The 14,872-nt window shown below is 38.8% G+C and overlaps 1 protein-coding gene across 3 annotated transcripts in view; it reads left to right on the top strand.

Moving 5' to 3' along the window:
- MECOM (MDS1 and EVI1 complex locus) overlaps nucleotides 1-14,872 on the top strand; it is a 285,173-nt gene that overhangs the window by 213,338 nt on the left and 56,963 nt on the right. For all 3 annotated transcript variants that reach the window (XM_065877048.1, XM_065877047.1, XM_065877046.1), the window contains exon 2: nucleotides 12,704-12,838. In XM_065877048.1, the coding sequence (XP_065733120.1) occupies nucleotides 12,704-12,838 (135 nt within the window). The remainder of the gene's footprint in view (nucleotides 1-12,703; nucleotides 12,839-14,872) is intronic.

The raw sequence follows: 14,872 nt of genomic DNA, 5'->3' as shown, positions 1-14,872 counted from the left end.
TCTGTGAGTTTGATAGACCTTCCAAATGCTTTCAAGCTGAATGAAAAGCTGAGGCTTGATTTTGTCTCTCTTTATCCAGCACTATTTTTTAGTAACATTTTTGGTTAAGACTGAAAGCAATTAATAGAAAAATATTTAGGGAATACTTAGCAGTTTTTACTAGTATCAGCTTTGCTGAAACAGATGCAACATAATAAAAAGCTTTATTTCCAAAATTGTTCCCCTTAGGTGTTCAGTGGAAGGGAAAAGGGGCTTTCGTACATGTTTAACTATCTTTATTGATGCTCTATTAAACAAGCCAAAATAGGTTTCTTCACTGAAGGACTTCTTAGACTTCTAGAGTCTTAGAGCATTTACCACATTAATGTTTATTGTGAAGCTCCAAGATGGAGCTATCTTTACCTCACTTGACCATGGAACACATTTTCAGAGAATACCTGGTAACAAGTCACTGATGAGAAAATGCCGGTGTAAAGTGCATTTCTTGCCATCAAACAACTTAGAAGTAGATCAGCAGATGACAGAAATATCCCCAATGACCCTAAATATGATGACTGACAAGTGAATGTTTTTAATAATGAGCACGGTAAGAATTTCAAGGAAAGGAGCCTGGAGAGCTGTGTATGAGCTTGATAGATAGAACTCTGACTTCTCCTCCTTGAGCTTTTGTTTCATCTCCTGAATGCGCTGAGTATCAGAGATAAGTAAAGCAAAGGGCCTGCGTGAACACAGTTAAAGGGCCAAGAGCTTCTACTCATCTCCCTAGTTAACCAGAACTTAGATTTGTTTAGAGGGAAGAATCAGACCATGGGCCTGGAAAGATAAATTTGACATCCACTTACAGAGAAGATTGCATTTTGAATTAGGAGCTTTATTTTCTAGCAAATTAGGAACAATTAGGGTTTTTATTAGTGTGGTTTTTCTTTTTTAGCTTTTGTTTTCAAGTAAAGCAAAACATTGTCATAACTTTGTTACTCAGGAAGACTAATTTTTCGTGTAAAGATGCCACAGAATTCAGGCCTAAAATGACAAGGGCCTGCATCAGGCCAGTGCCAGTGGGAAGGTGAGGGCCCTAAAGAAACAATGTAATAGCCAATGACTGCTCACTGGGGATAAGGAAAAGGGAGGCATCCCAGATATTGTCCTGGGTTGGTACCCAGGTAAAGGGCCAACTCAGATAGTGGGTATAGAAACACAAGTATGGGTGCATGGGGGATGCAATAAAGTGCTACTCCTGGGAAGCAGCAGTGGTAGAAATTTCTATCTCTAGATTCCCTAAAAGAGAATTACCAGTGCATCAATTGATTCCCATGGGGGAACAGTGGTAAATAGTCCAGTTTCCTTAGATATTAAATATAACAATTCTTGATACAGTTGGCCATAATTAATTGATTCTTGCAGTGCAGTTCAAAGGTAGTTTAGCCTATTCTGAAAAGATGCTATTCAAGATGTGAATATGAATCAAACTTGATTCCATCCTTAAGAATTTTACAACAACCCTTTAAGGAGGACCACTGACAATTTTAATAATGCCTACTGAAGAGCATTACAGATACAACTGTAACGTAAGGTAGAACTGACTATCAACCAGGAGACGATTTGGGATAAAAGATGAAAAGGTCAAACCTGGTAGTTAGGGACCAGTGGTCATAGAAAAAGAGGTGGCTTTGAAGGATAGATAAGATTTCATCCAAGATAATGAAGGCAAAATAAATTATAGGCTGAGGAACAATAATGATTAAAATTATAATTATATTGGCAATACCAATAATAATAATAGCTATTTTTTCATTGACCATATGCTAGGTGTCATGCATGAGTCTAAGTAATTTACATACATTACCTCATTTCATTTTCAAAAAATACGATGAATTTATACTGAGTTGTTAGGCAACTGGAACCCACTGAAGAATTTTGACCAGGGGAGTGAGTAACAACAGCTGATGCTTGGGAAGATGAAGTGTGGAGCATAAACTAGTGGGTGGGTGAGTGATGGTCAGAATAGGAAGTCATTGTCATCATTCAGACCAGAGGTAACAAGCATCCAAGCTAAGCATCCAGACTACATAGGAATGAAAATCAAGGAAGGACCCAATACATTTTTTTCAACAAACCCCTACTGAATACCTATTCCATGTCTGACGTTATGTTAGGATCTGGGCAATAGAGGCAAATGAGAGAAACCCAGTTCCTAACGTACTGACACTTAAAGTCCACCAGAGGACGTTGCAGAGAATACATTTCTGGACCTTGATAATGAATATTGACCGAAAACTAGTCTGGATGTGTGTGTGTGTGTGTGTGTGTGTGTGTGTGTGTGTGTGTACATGGCCTCCTACCCTGGTTTTTAGGGCTCTCGGATCTCAGTGGTATTTCACCTCTGTCTCAGAATTCTCCCACTTACTGATTGGCAGAGAACACAGTGGGTGGGACAGAGCAAGCTCAGCTGCAAGCCAGGCAAAGACGGACATCTTCGGGGATAGCACAGCTTGAGAGAAAAAAAACATTTTTCTTAAAATTCTTCTCTTCCATAGGTCAGGGTAAGGATTAGGGCAACTGACACTGGAATGGAAGAAAGAGGATAGAAAAATACTTATACTTTGCTGTTCCCTAAAGTACAAACCAGACTATCTTCCTCATTGTGTGTGTATGTAAGTCTAGTCTAACCCATTACACAAACACAAAAACTGTGAAACTTGGTGTTTTGACCTGTTCCCACGAACTCAGAGCAGTTCACACTCATATTACCCAATTTATTTTCCCAACACTCCTATTAGGCTGATATTGTGAAACTTTCATAGAAAGCGACTCAAAGGTTAAGTGACTTACCCAAAGGCAAACAGGTAGGAGAAGAGATGGGAGCAGAGAAAGGTCTTCCAACTCACTTCTTCCACAAGATTACACGTCTAAAAGCACTCTGAAATGGTGTTCCTAAAGCCTCTGGAAAGAAGCTGACTGTGGATTTATTACATAATGTGCTAAATGCTGTCTTGAAAAATTGACTTAATTGATAAAATAATAAAAAATTAATTCCTAGCAGTTGAGGTTAATTCCTAAAGCCTTAATTTAGGACCTTAATTCTTTGATCTAAAGTTAGGAAGAATGAGAGATTTGGCTTTTTGGGACAACTTATAATCAAGATCCAAGTTATCTTTTATAAAATAAAAAAGATTATAGTAATTTTTGTTCAGTGATCTGAAAATGCTTACTGTCTGAACAACCAGGTTGATGTGTTTTTTCATGAATATTTATCTCCGCTTTGTGGATATTTATTTCCTCGTCATTTTTTTCTTGAACGTATCTTTTAAGGCGTACACATCATTGTATTAAACATCTATACTTTTGAGGGATAAGGGAGAGAAAAATAATGATATTTTGACTCTTTTTCTCTACCAAATTTTACTACGACATATTTTATTAAAGTTTTCATTTTATCACAGTGTATTCATTTAAACTTTGTACAAATTTGTTTTGTTGCTGTGCTTTAGCCACAAAATAACCACTCAGCATAATGGCTTAGGACTGAAATACATCAAAATAGCCCAACAAAAAATATTTTAAATATGGCAGCCTTAATTGGAGCTTTGGAAATAAATCTTTGAGTATAATAATTTATTCACTAGAGCTGTTGTCTGAACAAAGTATTTCATCTCAGTTTCCAAAGAGCTGCCATCATTACTAAATATATTTAAAGTCGAAGCAAAAAAAAAAAAAAAAAAGGATCACGTTTATTCTGGGCAAATATACTATAAAATACTCATCTGTTAAGAAAGTCATCTGCATTTTTTAAAAAAGATCAGATAGGTGATTATGTTCGCGTAGTCAATTAATAAAAAGGGAAGTAGGTAATGATTCACTAGGGAAACTTTTCTATCACAGTATCTGTTAGGAGGGATCCCATGCTGGAGGGACAATAACGGGGTGCTAATTCTGAACGCACACAAGGCTGTCCTACAAAGACATCAAGATTTGTAGGAAATCAACCCTCCAGCAGTCCTGGCAAGCCAGACTGACCCCAGCAAATGAAAATAATCAAAAGTAATTAGAAGCGTGCTGGACTACTCCTCGGAGAGCCAGGCGGGAGAGTAAACATGCCTGAATCCTCGAGCCACTGCGAAGGCCCATGTCTGAGCTGTTAGGTGCCCTGACCTTGTCCACATAAAGATGTGATTTATGAAGTGCAGGGCACAGCAGCAGGGCTTCTGTCTTCTCCTGGAGAACCAAATTACTGAGGTGGAGATTAACATGCTTTCAGTCGGGCCCATTTCCAGACCAAGGGAAATTTTTTATTTACATTTTTTTTTACCTTTAATTTCCTCTTTTCTTTCTTTCTTTCTTTCTTTCTTTCTTTTAACAGTTCCCCCACCCCCATAGAGTTAAAAAAAAAAAAAAAAGACAAAGTCCATCAAAAGAGACCAGAAATATCTCTCCTGAGCAGTGGTAATAATGTACGTTGGTGACCGGACATCCAGAGCACTTTTTATTTGTAAACTCTTATTGTGCATGACCGTTTTTTTTTGCTGGGTCTACCTACCCAACATGACAGGATTCATCTTTAAGTTTAGGGAGCCAAGCTTGTGGAATACTCCCCTGACTAAAACATATAAATTAAAATTAAACAAATTATTACCTTTGATTCCGTGGCTTCCCAATCTAGTTTATCTTGCCTAAATGTGATTCTTCATTACAAGGCTTACCTATTAAGTAAAAAGATTTGACAGAAGGAATTGTAGGTGGTCAAGAATTTGGAGGGAAGGAAAGAGGAGAGACAAATTGGAGTTTCTGTATTGGGAGAAATATTTATATGCGAATCAGTGGGAAATCTCTTGAGTCCTAAAGATGTACTTATATTTTTTTCTTAGCTTTGTATCAGTTAAGTTAGGTAAGATTTTACAAAATCCGATTCTGATGTGGAAAAGGAAGCATTGATTTTCTTTTTAAACACACATCAATATCCATACATGAAGCTAATTTAATTAGCAAACAGTTATTGTTCAGCCAAATGTCAATTTCTCAGATTATTTCATGCTTCTTGACGTGAGCTGTACGCAACAGGATTTAACAGGATCTCTATGAATGAAACTGAACTTGAGAAATGTAAAAATGCACTTGTATGTTCTTGAAAAGCTACAAAAAACAAAACAAACAAATTAAAAAAACCCCACCAAAACCCCCCAAAACAAAACAGTGTTAAAACAAAAATGTCAGGCTTGGAGCTCAGTGTATATTTAGCATCCTCAAGAAACCCAAATCTACAGAATTAAGGGAACTTTACTTAGGCTGAGGTTATAAAGTGCCTTCCTCTATAAACTAAAAACATAATGTCAGGGTGAATGGGAACATACTTTATTAACTTTATGGTATTGAAAACTGCCAGCAAGTTGTCTTGTTTTTAAATATTGTCCTCTGTAGAGTGTTACAGGGTTGTTTGTCCACAGGAAGCCTATTAAAAGTGGACAGTGCAGTCATTTCATCTGGCTTTGGCTGGACTGCTTTTCTTTCCTTTAATGATGTGCTGGAATGTACCATGCCCATAGGGTCTCCATTAGCAGAACTTTTACTTCTGGGACAACCATGAAGTTTAAGGCTTAAAAGAGGCATCAGCTTACAGTCTTGTGGGAATCACTTGAATACTGGAGTACTAACTTCTTACTGCTTTAACTAATATATTGACTTATTTTAAATAAACAGTTACACAATGAAGGCAGAGCCAGTGGCCTTATTGGAAATCTTTGAGCCTTTTAAAGATTCTGCAATCCACGCAGATGGGGGAGGAAGGAAGGGGCCTGAGGAGGGTTTATGCCCTTTTCAGACCAGGAAGAAAACACATTAACCTCTCCCACCCCAGCCCTGCCATCAGCCAAAGGGGGATCTTTACAGCTCCCAGAAAATCTATCAAGTCACACTCAAACCTCATATTTTCCAATGCCTTTTTCCTGGTAAACAACAATTAACAGAACAGGGCAGAAAAAACAATCATTCCTTCTGGAAAAATGTTTTTAAAGTATGATTCTTTTTAAAAAACATTGCCACCAAATCACTCTATGTTCTGCTTTTAAACTGTACATTTGTTGTTGTACGTTCTCCTATTCCGTTCCCTTAATACTTAGATCATCTGTGCTGATACATGTTTGCAAATTAAAGCTGGTTTGAGATTATAGTAAAACCATTATTTTTAATAGCCCATTTCAAGGGCAGCGCTAAACACTGCAGAACACGCATGTTACTGATTACTGCTGAGCAGACAGCAGCTTTTGCAGACTAATTTGTAACTGGGAACTACTGTAAACAGATTTCACCAGAAATCCCAAGGAATAAAGGGAATTGGTGGTGGTATTTGTCTCCTTGTATTTGTTTATTGTTTTAGAGACCTCCTGATGTTGAGCCAGTTAACCGGGGAGCAAAGCAAGCCCCCCCACTGCAAAAACCTTTTCCTCCAGCCCTCCGGCTCCTCTTTCGTGTCACTTTTGATCAGGGGAGGCAGGTTAGGGTCTTGTCCTAAAGGGTTATTATTGAAATAGCCAGAGGCTCCTTTCATGAGAATCAAGGCCCTTCTAGCTACTCTGGGATTACAGGACCCCATTTTTAAACTTCAAGTTGCGTCGTCAGGAAAAAGCGAGGTCCGTGAAGTTATCACAGTGTAGTCAAAGAGGGGAGGGGGCGGGGGTGGGGGAACGAGAGGGAGAGGAGAGAGAGAGAGAGAAGAAATACTGAGATCTGATGTTTGCCGAGGTCCTTTAGTCTTTCTCACAAGTTATTCAGTGGAGAACCAGACTGAGGATGATGACATTAATAAAATAATAATGATAAGGCTAAATAATCCCCTGTCTCTCTAGATCAGTCTTCCAAGGACTTAGAAAGTGTTAACTCTTTTGGCTCTATCTGAGGAAGAGAATTTCATGCGTAGCAATAGCCTTAGCTCAGGTCCGTGTCTGCGGGTCTGGACTGCAGGGTGCACCCATCCGGTCTTGAGGCTCCGGAAGGCGCAGGATGGCGCGGGAGGCGGAGGGCAGAGCTCGGCTGCCGGCACCCGGCGGGCGGCAGCGGGTTCACCTGGGTGGCTGGAGCCGCCAGCGCCGCTACTTAATTCGGGGCGCAACGCCATCTACCGGCCTCCTGACGCACCTGCAAGTGCCCAGACCTTGAAAGTCGCCCCGCCTCCCCCACCCGAACCCAATATAAGGGAAAAAACTCCGAGGCCCTTTCCACGATTCCTAATTTAGCCAGGACCTGCCACTGATTCCATAAGAACTTTTGTTTATCCACCGACGTTTCCTCCTTTTCAGAGCAGCTTTGTAAAGGGCAAGGAGGTGGGGGCCAGAGACTAGGGAGGGGAATTGGGGCGTTGAGCTTTCAGACCCCCTGATCAGGCCGCACTGTCTGAAGCAATCGGTTCCCCAGATTACTTGTATTTAACACACAATGCATCATAAAACAAATCCCTCATCCTGACAGGAAGAAAATAGAACAGCTCATAGCTCGAACCGGTCTAATTTATGGCTAAATTTAAAAAAAAAAAAAAAAAAAGGGTCGGGGGAGCTCCTACAATGGGCAAGTTGAGGAAGGGCAGGAAATCAATGGCAGCAGCAAGCCCGGAGCTGTTAAAGGTTCTCAAGCGCCGAACTCTATGGGAATATCTGACCGGGTTTTAGGTTATTTACAAAGGATTTTTCCTGTCCTACCTACCATTGCTGTGCGATTTTCCCGCAAACAATGGCCATTATCTGAAATAACAGTTCAATGTCACAGATAACAGGCCACCAAAACGAATTAGTCACCACCTCTTGTCATCTTCTTCCCCCCATCCCTCCCTTTTGTTACTATTTTTGTTTTTAAATCAGCATTTTGGGGAAATACAGATCTACTAGATTTACACGTCTATTTGCACTTGGAGAAAACAAAAAGGGACTTGTACCGTCTCCGTTTGCAGATGAAGTTTAACATAAACGCGCTTTCCATCCCGTCTCTCTTCACCCCTCCCCCTCAAGTGTCCCTTGACTCGCTTACTTTGCTTAACTTTCCATTGTTGAGCTGAGAAGTTGGATTTTGTCCATTTGCTTTTATGAATGGAGTTTTGTGATAAAAAGCGTTTATTTCCATTTAACCGATGGATTTTACTAAAATTTCCAAGCTTGGCTGGAGTAAATCCGTAGACAATTTTATTTTGCCACGCATTCCCTATATTCTTTATTCCAATGTTGTTTCTGGAATGTGTTGATAAAAGCTGACCATATATATTAGAAAATTATTAATCACCATATAGTACTGCTTCCCCCAAAACAACACTTATGATGTTAAAAGTTAAAAAATAATCTGAGTTATCAATTCCACTTTGGGGCATACATGATGTTTTAGTTAATGTATCAGAGAATATAGCAAAAACTCACCAGACAATCGTCTACCTCTCTAAGCCCCTAATACGCTATTTGGGCAGATTATATGCAAATAATGTTTCAGATTTTTAAATTCCTTCTTCTAAGAAAAATGATTTAAAAAGTAGCATGCTCGTCTGCTGACCTAACTATGATAATGGAGGGAAAAATCAAAGTACGAATTTCAATAATAATAATAAATACTTAACAGAGATGGAAATGTCCTTTTCAACTTTTTAGGCTACTGTTTTCGGAGAATTTCTAAAGTAATTATGGTTAGCGTGAGCCAGCGTCTCTTCACCCTGAACCTCCTCCTCGCCCCCTCCAGCGCCTCACCCCCAGCCTCGTGCACACACCCTCACACCCCGAAAGCCCTTCTCCACCCCATTACTCCCATCCCCCAACACATACACACACACACACACACACACACACACACACACACTTGTGCTTTCAGGACACCGAAACAGAGGATATTTCCCTGGGGAAAGAAATCCTGCCTGGCGAGATCTCCCCATTGGTTGTTTACCCAGAGAAATCTACATGTTTAAGGGGGATGGTGCATCCGTAATCAGTCTGTCCCTATAGGACTGAGTCTTGGCGACCTTTTTGTGACCTCTCTCGCCAGAGGAGGCTGCTGTCACTTTAAAAATTTACTGAAAGAGGAGCCTGTCTGGCTTCCGATCACTCTGGGCGGCGGGAGATAGCTCCCTTTCTCCCTCGCCCCGGGTTCTTTCTGGATGGCCGAGCAGATCCTCTTTAAAGAGACAGTTCATGAAATAGAAACCCAGAGGCTGAGCTACGAGTTGCGAAAGGGGACGATCCCGTGAGGGTCTAGGACCGGGGAAGGCGCAGCGGAGGATCAGAAAGGGGGCTAGAGCTCCCCTCGCCTCCCCAGGCCCCCCACCTTTTCAAACTCTCCTCCTCCTGCTTGTATCTCCCCCCCCCCCCCCCCCCGCACCACCACCACCACCTTGGAACTGGGAGAGAGAAGTGGAAGAAGTTTTAGTGGGTTTCAGATAACTTTCATTACACATCGGGCTGATAAGAGCAAGAGAAAGTGAGAAAAGAGGGAGGTGATGTGAACCAGAAGGAATAGCTCGGAACTCATTTAGGAAGGGGGAAAAAAGCCAAAACACACCAAACTCGGGTCACCCAGACGAGAGGAGACTTCATTTCTGGTCTTAAAAATACACTGTTGGCGGACAATAAATCTGAAACGCGTGGTCCTGGCGAGCAGATCCTAGAGACGGACAAAGTTATCAGAGACCATTCGGAAATCGAGACGCGAGGCTTTTTTTTTTTTAACATCTCGAAATGTGGCTCGGGATCGTATGAAAGGATTTTCGTGCAGGAAACCTGGGGGCGGCTGATTATTTTATTTTGTTTGTTTTAATTCTTCTGTGATTGCCTTTTATTGCTGAGTTGAGGCCATAGAAATCTTAAGGTAAGAGAACTCACTTTAAAAAAAGAAGTCCTGGCGATGTGCACAGTTTGTTACTTGGGACAGTTTCCTGCCTTGGCACCCCTTCTCCGGGGCGCCCCCCGCCCCCCAGCCTTCTTTTCCTACTTGCCCGCAGTCTCGCGGAGCCCTGTGCTTATCTACGTTGCCGGGACTGGCGATTTCCTTGTTCCTCCTGTGCAACGGTGTGGTCTGGACGCGTCTCCGGGGTGGGTCGTCCGGCCTTCGGTGGGTCTCTCCCGGCTGTCGGCCTCCTTTCCTCGCGCTCTTCTCCTCCTTCCCCTCCCTCCGTGTGTCTGTCCGTCGGTATCAGGGACTCAGAAGGTGGGGTTGCCAAAATCTGAATTCCTGGCACCGGCCACGCGACTTTGGAGCCGCTTTCGGCCGAGTTCCACCTTGCCAAGTAACAGCTTTGCTGTCCAACATCGTGTGCTGCTTCGCGAGAAAGTCACATTCGGACCCTTTGGCTAGATTGTGGGGATTTTTTTTTTTTTTTTTCCTTTCGCTGTTGGATTTTTGAAAGGGCCTTTCTCTAAAGTCCACCTAAAGGGAATTTTTTTTTTTAACTATCTTTGGAACTTGACAGCTTTTAAAAACACAGGAGTGTGTTCGATGAAATGACAGAAGATGTGTTGTTACTTTATTTTATTCGAGATTTCCGAGACGATTAAGACATTTGGGAGACGAATGCAGTTGTGTTAGCAAATCAGAAGCGAATAATTCACCCAAGGGGGAAAGGTTTCTGGAGAAAGTTAAGCTTTTGTCTTGGGGCAAGAATACGGAGAGTAAGAAAGTTAATACTTTGGTGAAATATTTGAATAATCATATTACATGTATGTAAAAAGACATTCTTTGGAAATGAACCTGTTTTTAAATTAATTTCACTGTTGACAGTGGCAATGGCAATAATGTTAACACGGAGTAAACTTACAACTAGAATTTTTATGTGCATATGCAGTACTTACCCTCGCAAAAAGGGAATGCTAGAAAGCTAAGGGGATAAATGATTTTTGTCTTTGAAATTAATACGTTTCCCACGTCTTTCTGCAAATATGAAATGGAATTGGTGTTGCATTTCACTGCCTTCACCCTGTTTCCTTCATTAAATATTTCTCTAGTGTGTTAGTAGAACTACCTTTTTTTGGGGGGGAGGGGGGCTAGTCAAGAAAACAAACAGCAAATATCAACCAAACCAAAAAATAAAACAACAGTCCCAACCTTTTACTGTTTTAAAGTGTGTATTGCAGATGTTATTTATGTTTCCAGACATGTGGGGGGGGGGGTAATCTCAAGTTGCCATTTAAGCTGCTCAGCATTGAAAGTTGAAGAAAACAACTTAAAGTTTGTAATTTTATTAAATTGTTAAAATCTGTCCTTCTCACTAGAGAGGATATTTAAAATAGACTTTTTGTTGGTGGTGGTGCGAACAGGCCTCCTTGAAAAAGACTTGATTGTGTGTGTGTGTGTGTGTGTGTGTGTGTGTGTGTTGTTTGTCAATTATTATTCCTATCTTATGTTTCAATTTTTCTTTTTAAAATTGTGGGACTACTTATTGCCCTTTAATTGCCTCATGGCCAAAGGCTTATTCATAATGCCTCTTGACTAGAGCCCTCAGAGTCCTGGGCTTCTTCTTGAAGTTTGTGGTGAGTTAATGACTTGAATCTGCAACTGGGTGATTACCTGAATTCTGTGCAAAATTGCTTTTGGTCTATGCACCCGAGTGTTTAGTTTTAACTTTTATAGGTATAGATACAGCAGAGTTCTGGGGGGGGGGCGGGGAGGGGGTTATTTAATTCATCAATTAATGTTCTAGACTATATTGTTTAGTCTTTGATAGGAAACTTCCTCAAGTTTGCGCTAACTGATTGACATTAACATTACCAGACTTTCTAGTTATTTACCATCAGGTCAACCACTATGCAGCTTTTAATATTGATGTATAAAACATTATTGCTACTATTGAATCTGAATAGCCTCCTTTCGGTAGACAAGACCTTAAAAATGGACACTTTCCATCTTAATCTTTGTTTAATAGGTATCCTGAGTAGTGATTAATATTTAGCATAGGCCAAACATAAAATCTCATGAAAAATAACAACACTAACATACACAACCATATATAATGATGGCAATTTATGTCAATATTCTTACATATTTTTTACTTGTTCACAAGCCAGTTTTGGTATTTTACTTATGAAACATAAAATTGAAATGTGCATTGGCATGTGTTACCTAAAACTTTAGGTTGACATATTTTGCACAAGTGTTTACCAATTATTTATTTTCATTTGTTTTTCTTCAGTTTGGTGGGAAGCATCAGTGAGACAAATCTTATTATCTTCTTCAATTATGGGTGTGATTTGTTTCACGGTAGTGCAATGCAAACTGAAAAGGAATTTGACAATATTTAGATTAAAGTTTTTAAACTGCACTAATATAAAGTGCAAAAACTGTGAAAGTATACACTTACAAGGGAAGATTATCTGAACCTAAAATATTGACTTGTATAGTTTAGAAATATTATGTTAATATATGCTGTTCAATATTATTTTTCATAAAAATCACATTGGATAAAATTAAGGCAATAGCACTCATTCATTCATAACAAGGAATCGAGCATTTTTAAAGCCAGCTAATCATTTTTTGTAATAATTTACAATTGCTTTGTTCCTTTAAAGGCAGTACATTGCCACTTCTAAGATAACTTATTATTATTCCTTCTTTATTAATATGCATGCTGTCTGACTTTTTTTCTCTTAAGGATTCAAAGGAGGAAACATACATTTGAATAAAATATTTTCAAGCAATTAACCATTCTAATGAATGAACTGATAATGGAAATTGATTGTTCTCGTCTTCTTCCTTCTAGATCTTAGATGAGTTTTGCAATGTGAAGTTCTGCATAGATGCTAGTCAACCAGATGTAGGAAGCTGGCTCAAGTACATCAGGTTCGCTGGCTGTTATGATCAGCACAACCTCGTTGCATGCCAGATAAATGATCAGGTATGTTGTAAAGATTTTCTTGTCTTTCTTGGAGAGCACTAAAGTATCAGTGAAGCCTGAAGAATAAAAATAACAGTGAGCTTCAGTAGACCCTTGTGGCCTGTTTGTCAATATGGTGAAAGGTAATGCCCAAATATAAGATGCAGAATAAAGTCATTTTCAGTACTTCTTTCTTGGGTAGTTTTTTCATTTTGTGTTAGTAAACTTCATAAATGCTCTAGTTTTCTGGGAATGACTGAATGACTTAAAAACTGAATACTACTTATCAGTAGCTGTTCTTTACCTTTTTTTTCCTTTGCTATCATAATAAGGAGACATTCATAGAAAGTACTGAACTAATCAAGAACATTGAATTTCTGCAGAAATTGGAAGTGATACACTTGAAATATTATATAGATTTTATTTTAAATAATAGGTAGTGGTATATGTATGATCTACGTGTGAACTTGTCTGATTATGCATTTGATTTGCCTAATTATAAACGAGAAACCCTTTTAGATTAATCAAATAACATTTTTTGTTGTTGTTTATGTGAAATGTTTAAAAGTATCACTGCTGGAAATTGCTTTATGGAGGCTCATGCAGTGAGGTTAACTTTAATAACAATAACTATGAAACAAGATCATGAAAATATCAAGAAACATATTTTGCACCCAATAAAGTGAGGTTATGAATCTTGTAACTTAGTATGACAATACTTAAAACAACAAGAACTTCAACCTGCTAATTTTTGTTTTATAAACATCGTTGGGTTAGAATATAGTTATGTTATCATCATTTATTTCTTTTAAACCGATGGTTGTGTAAATCAGATATGTTTCAAAGACCATATTAAAATGGTTACTTGGCAAATCTACTATGAAAATCACCACCAAGAAAAAGAAAAGTTTAAATTAGATGTTTCCATTTGAAAGTTGGTAAGTAATGCTAGCGTCATATGGTCTAAGACTTTGTTTCAATCATTGTTATGAGATTATTCTTTGGCATTTTACCAGCTACTAGATAATTTTTACTGACTAAACTGTATAAGAGGTAGTAAATTATAAAATTAGGTTTAAATGGGAATCATTTTAAAATCTTCAACATTATATCAAAAATAATAAACCAATCAACTGTTTTTTCCCTTTGTTGTAAGAAAACAAGAGACATTATTGACAAATGAAAACATTATTAAATTAGCTATTGATCGTAAGCAGAAAATATCCCAAGTCCGTCATATGAGTTAGTCACCATCAACAACAAACATTTCTGAGCACTGACTATATGTAGGTGTGGGAATTACATAGGTGTTGTAAATGAGTGAATTGTGCGTGTGATGCTTCCTAAAAAAGGAACTGGAAGACCTCAAAAGGCAGCTGTAAGATGAAATAGTGTAATTATATCATAATAATTATTTGCTATCCATATTTACTGCCAACAGGAGCTATTTCCTTAGACAGATAAAACTGTTGTAGGATCAGTGAAAAGATGGTTGAAGAATGAGACTTGTGGCCAATACATTTTTTCATTTAATAGTTATGGGTCTAATATTTTTTAATAAGTATACTCTTGTCCTTGGGAATTGTGATCTCATTAAAAAAGGAAACTATTTTGCTGTTCTTAAGTATGAATTAGGTTGCTTATTAGAGTAGGCATTTATAATTTTCACATGGTTACTTTTGAGATACACATTGTAAAATGCATTGCTTTCGAAAGAAAATATTATGGTTTTGTATCTTAATGAAGAGCATGTTTACATATTTTAACTGAAGAATCAGGGAAAATAGTTAATCAGGAAAACCAAAAAAGGCCAATATTAGACATACACTATTATTTCTGTAAGTTCTCATTTTCAACTTATGTATTATGCTGGCAGAACTCAAAGATGGTAAGAGAGTACATATCAAATAACACAGTTGTGAAATTGACATTATATGGTCAAGTAAGTTCACCCATAAACGACGAGAGGAAAGTCAGAGGTAAAAGTCAGATTTGTGTGATAGACATATATGCATACAATCACACTCAACCCAGTTGACAAGACAAACGAGAGCA

Source organism: Phocoena phocoena, chromosome 4 (assembly GCF_963924675.1).
Source record: "Phocoena phocoena chromosome 4, mPhoPho1.1, whole genome shotgun sequence".
NCBI classification, from domain to species: Eukaryota; Metazoa; Chordata; class Mammalia; order Artiodactyla; family Phocoenidae; genus Phocoena; species Phocoena phocoena.
The sequence above is the reverse complement of the archived record's forward strand: the minus strand, read 5'-3'. Positions and strand labels throughout refer to the sequence as shown.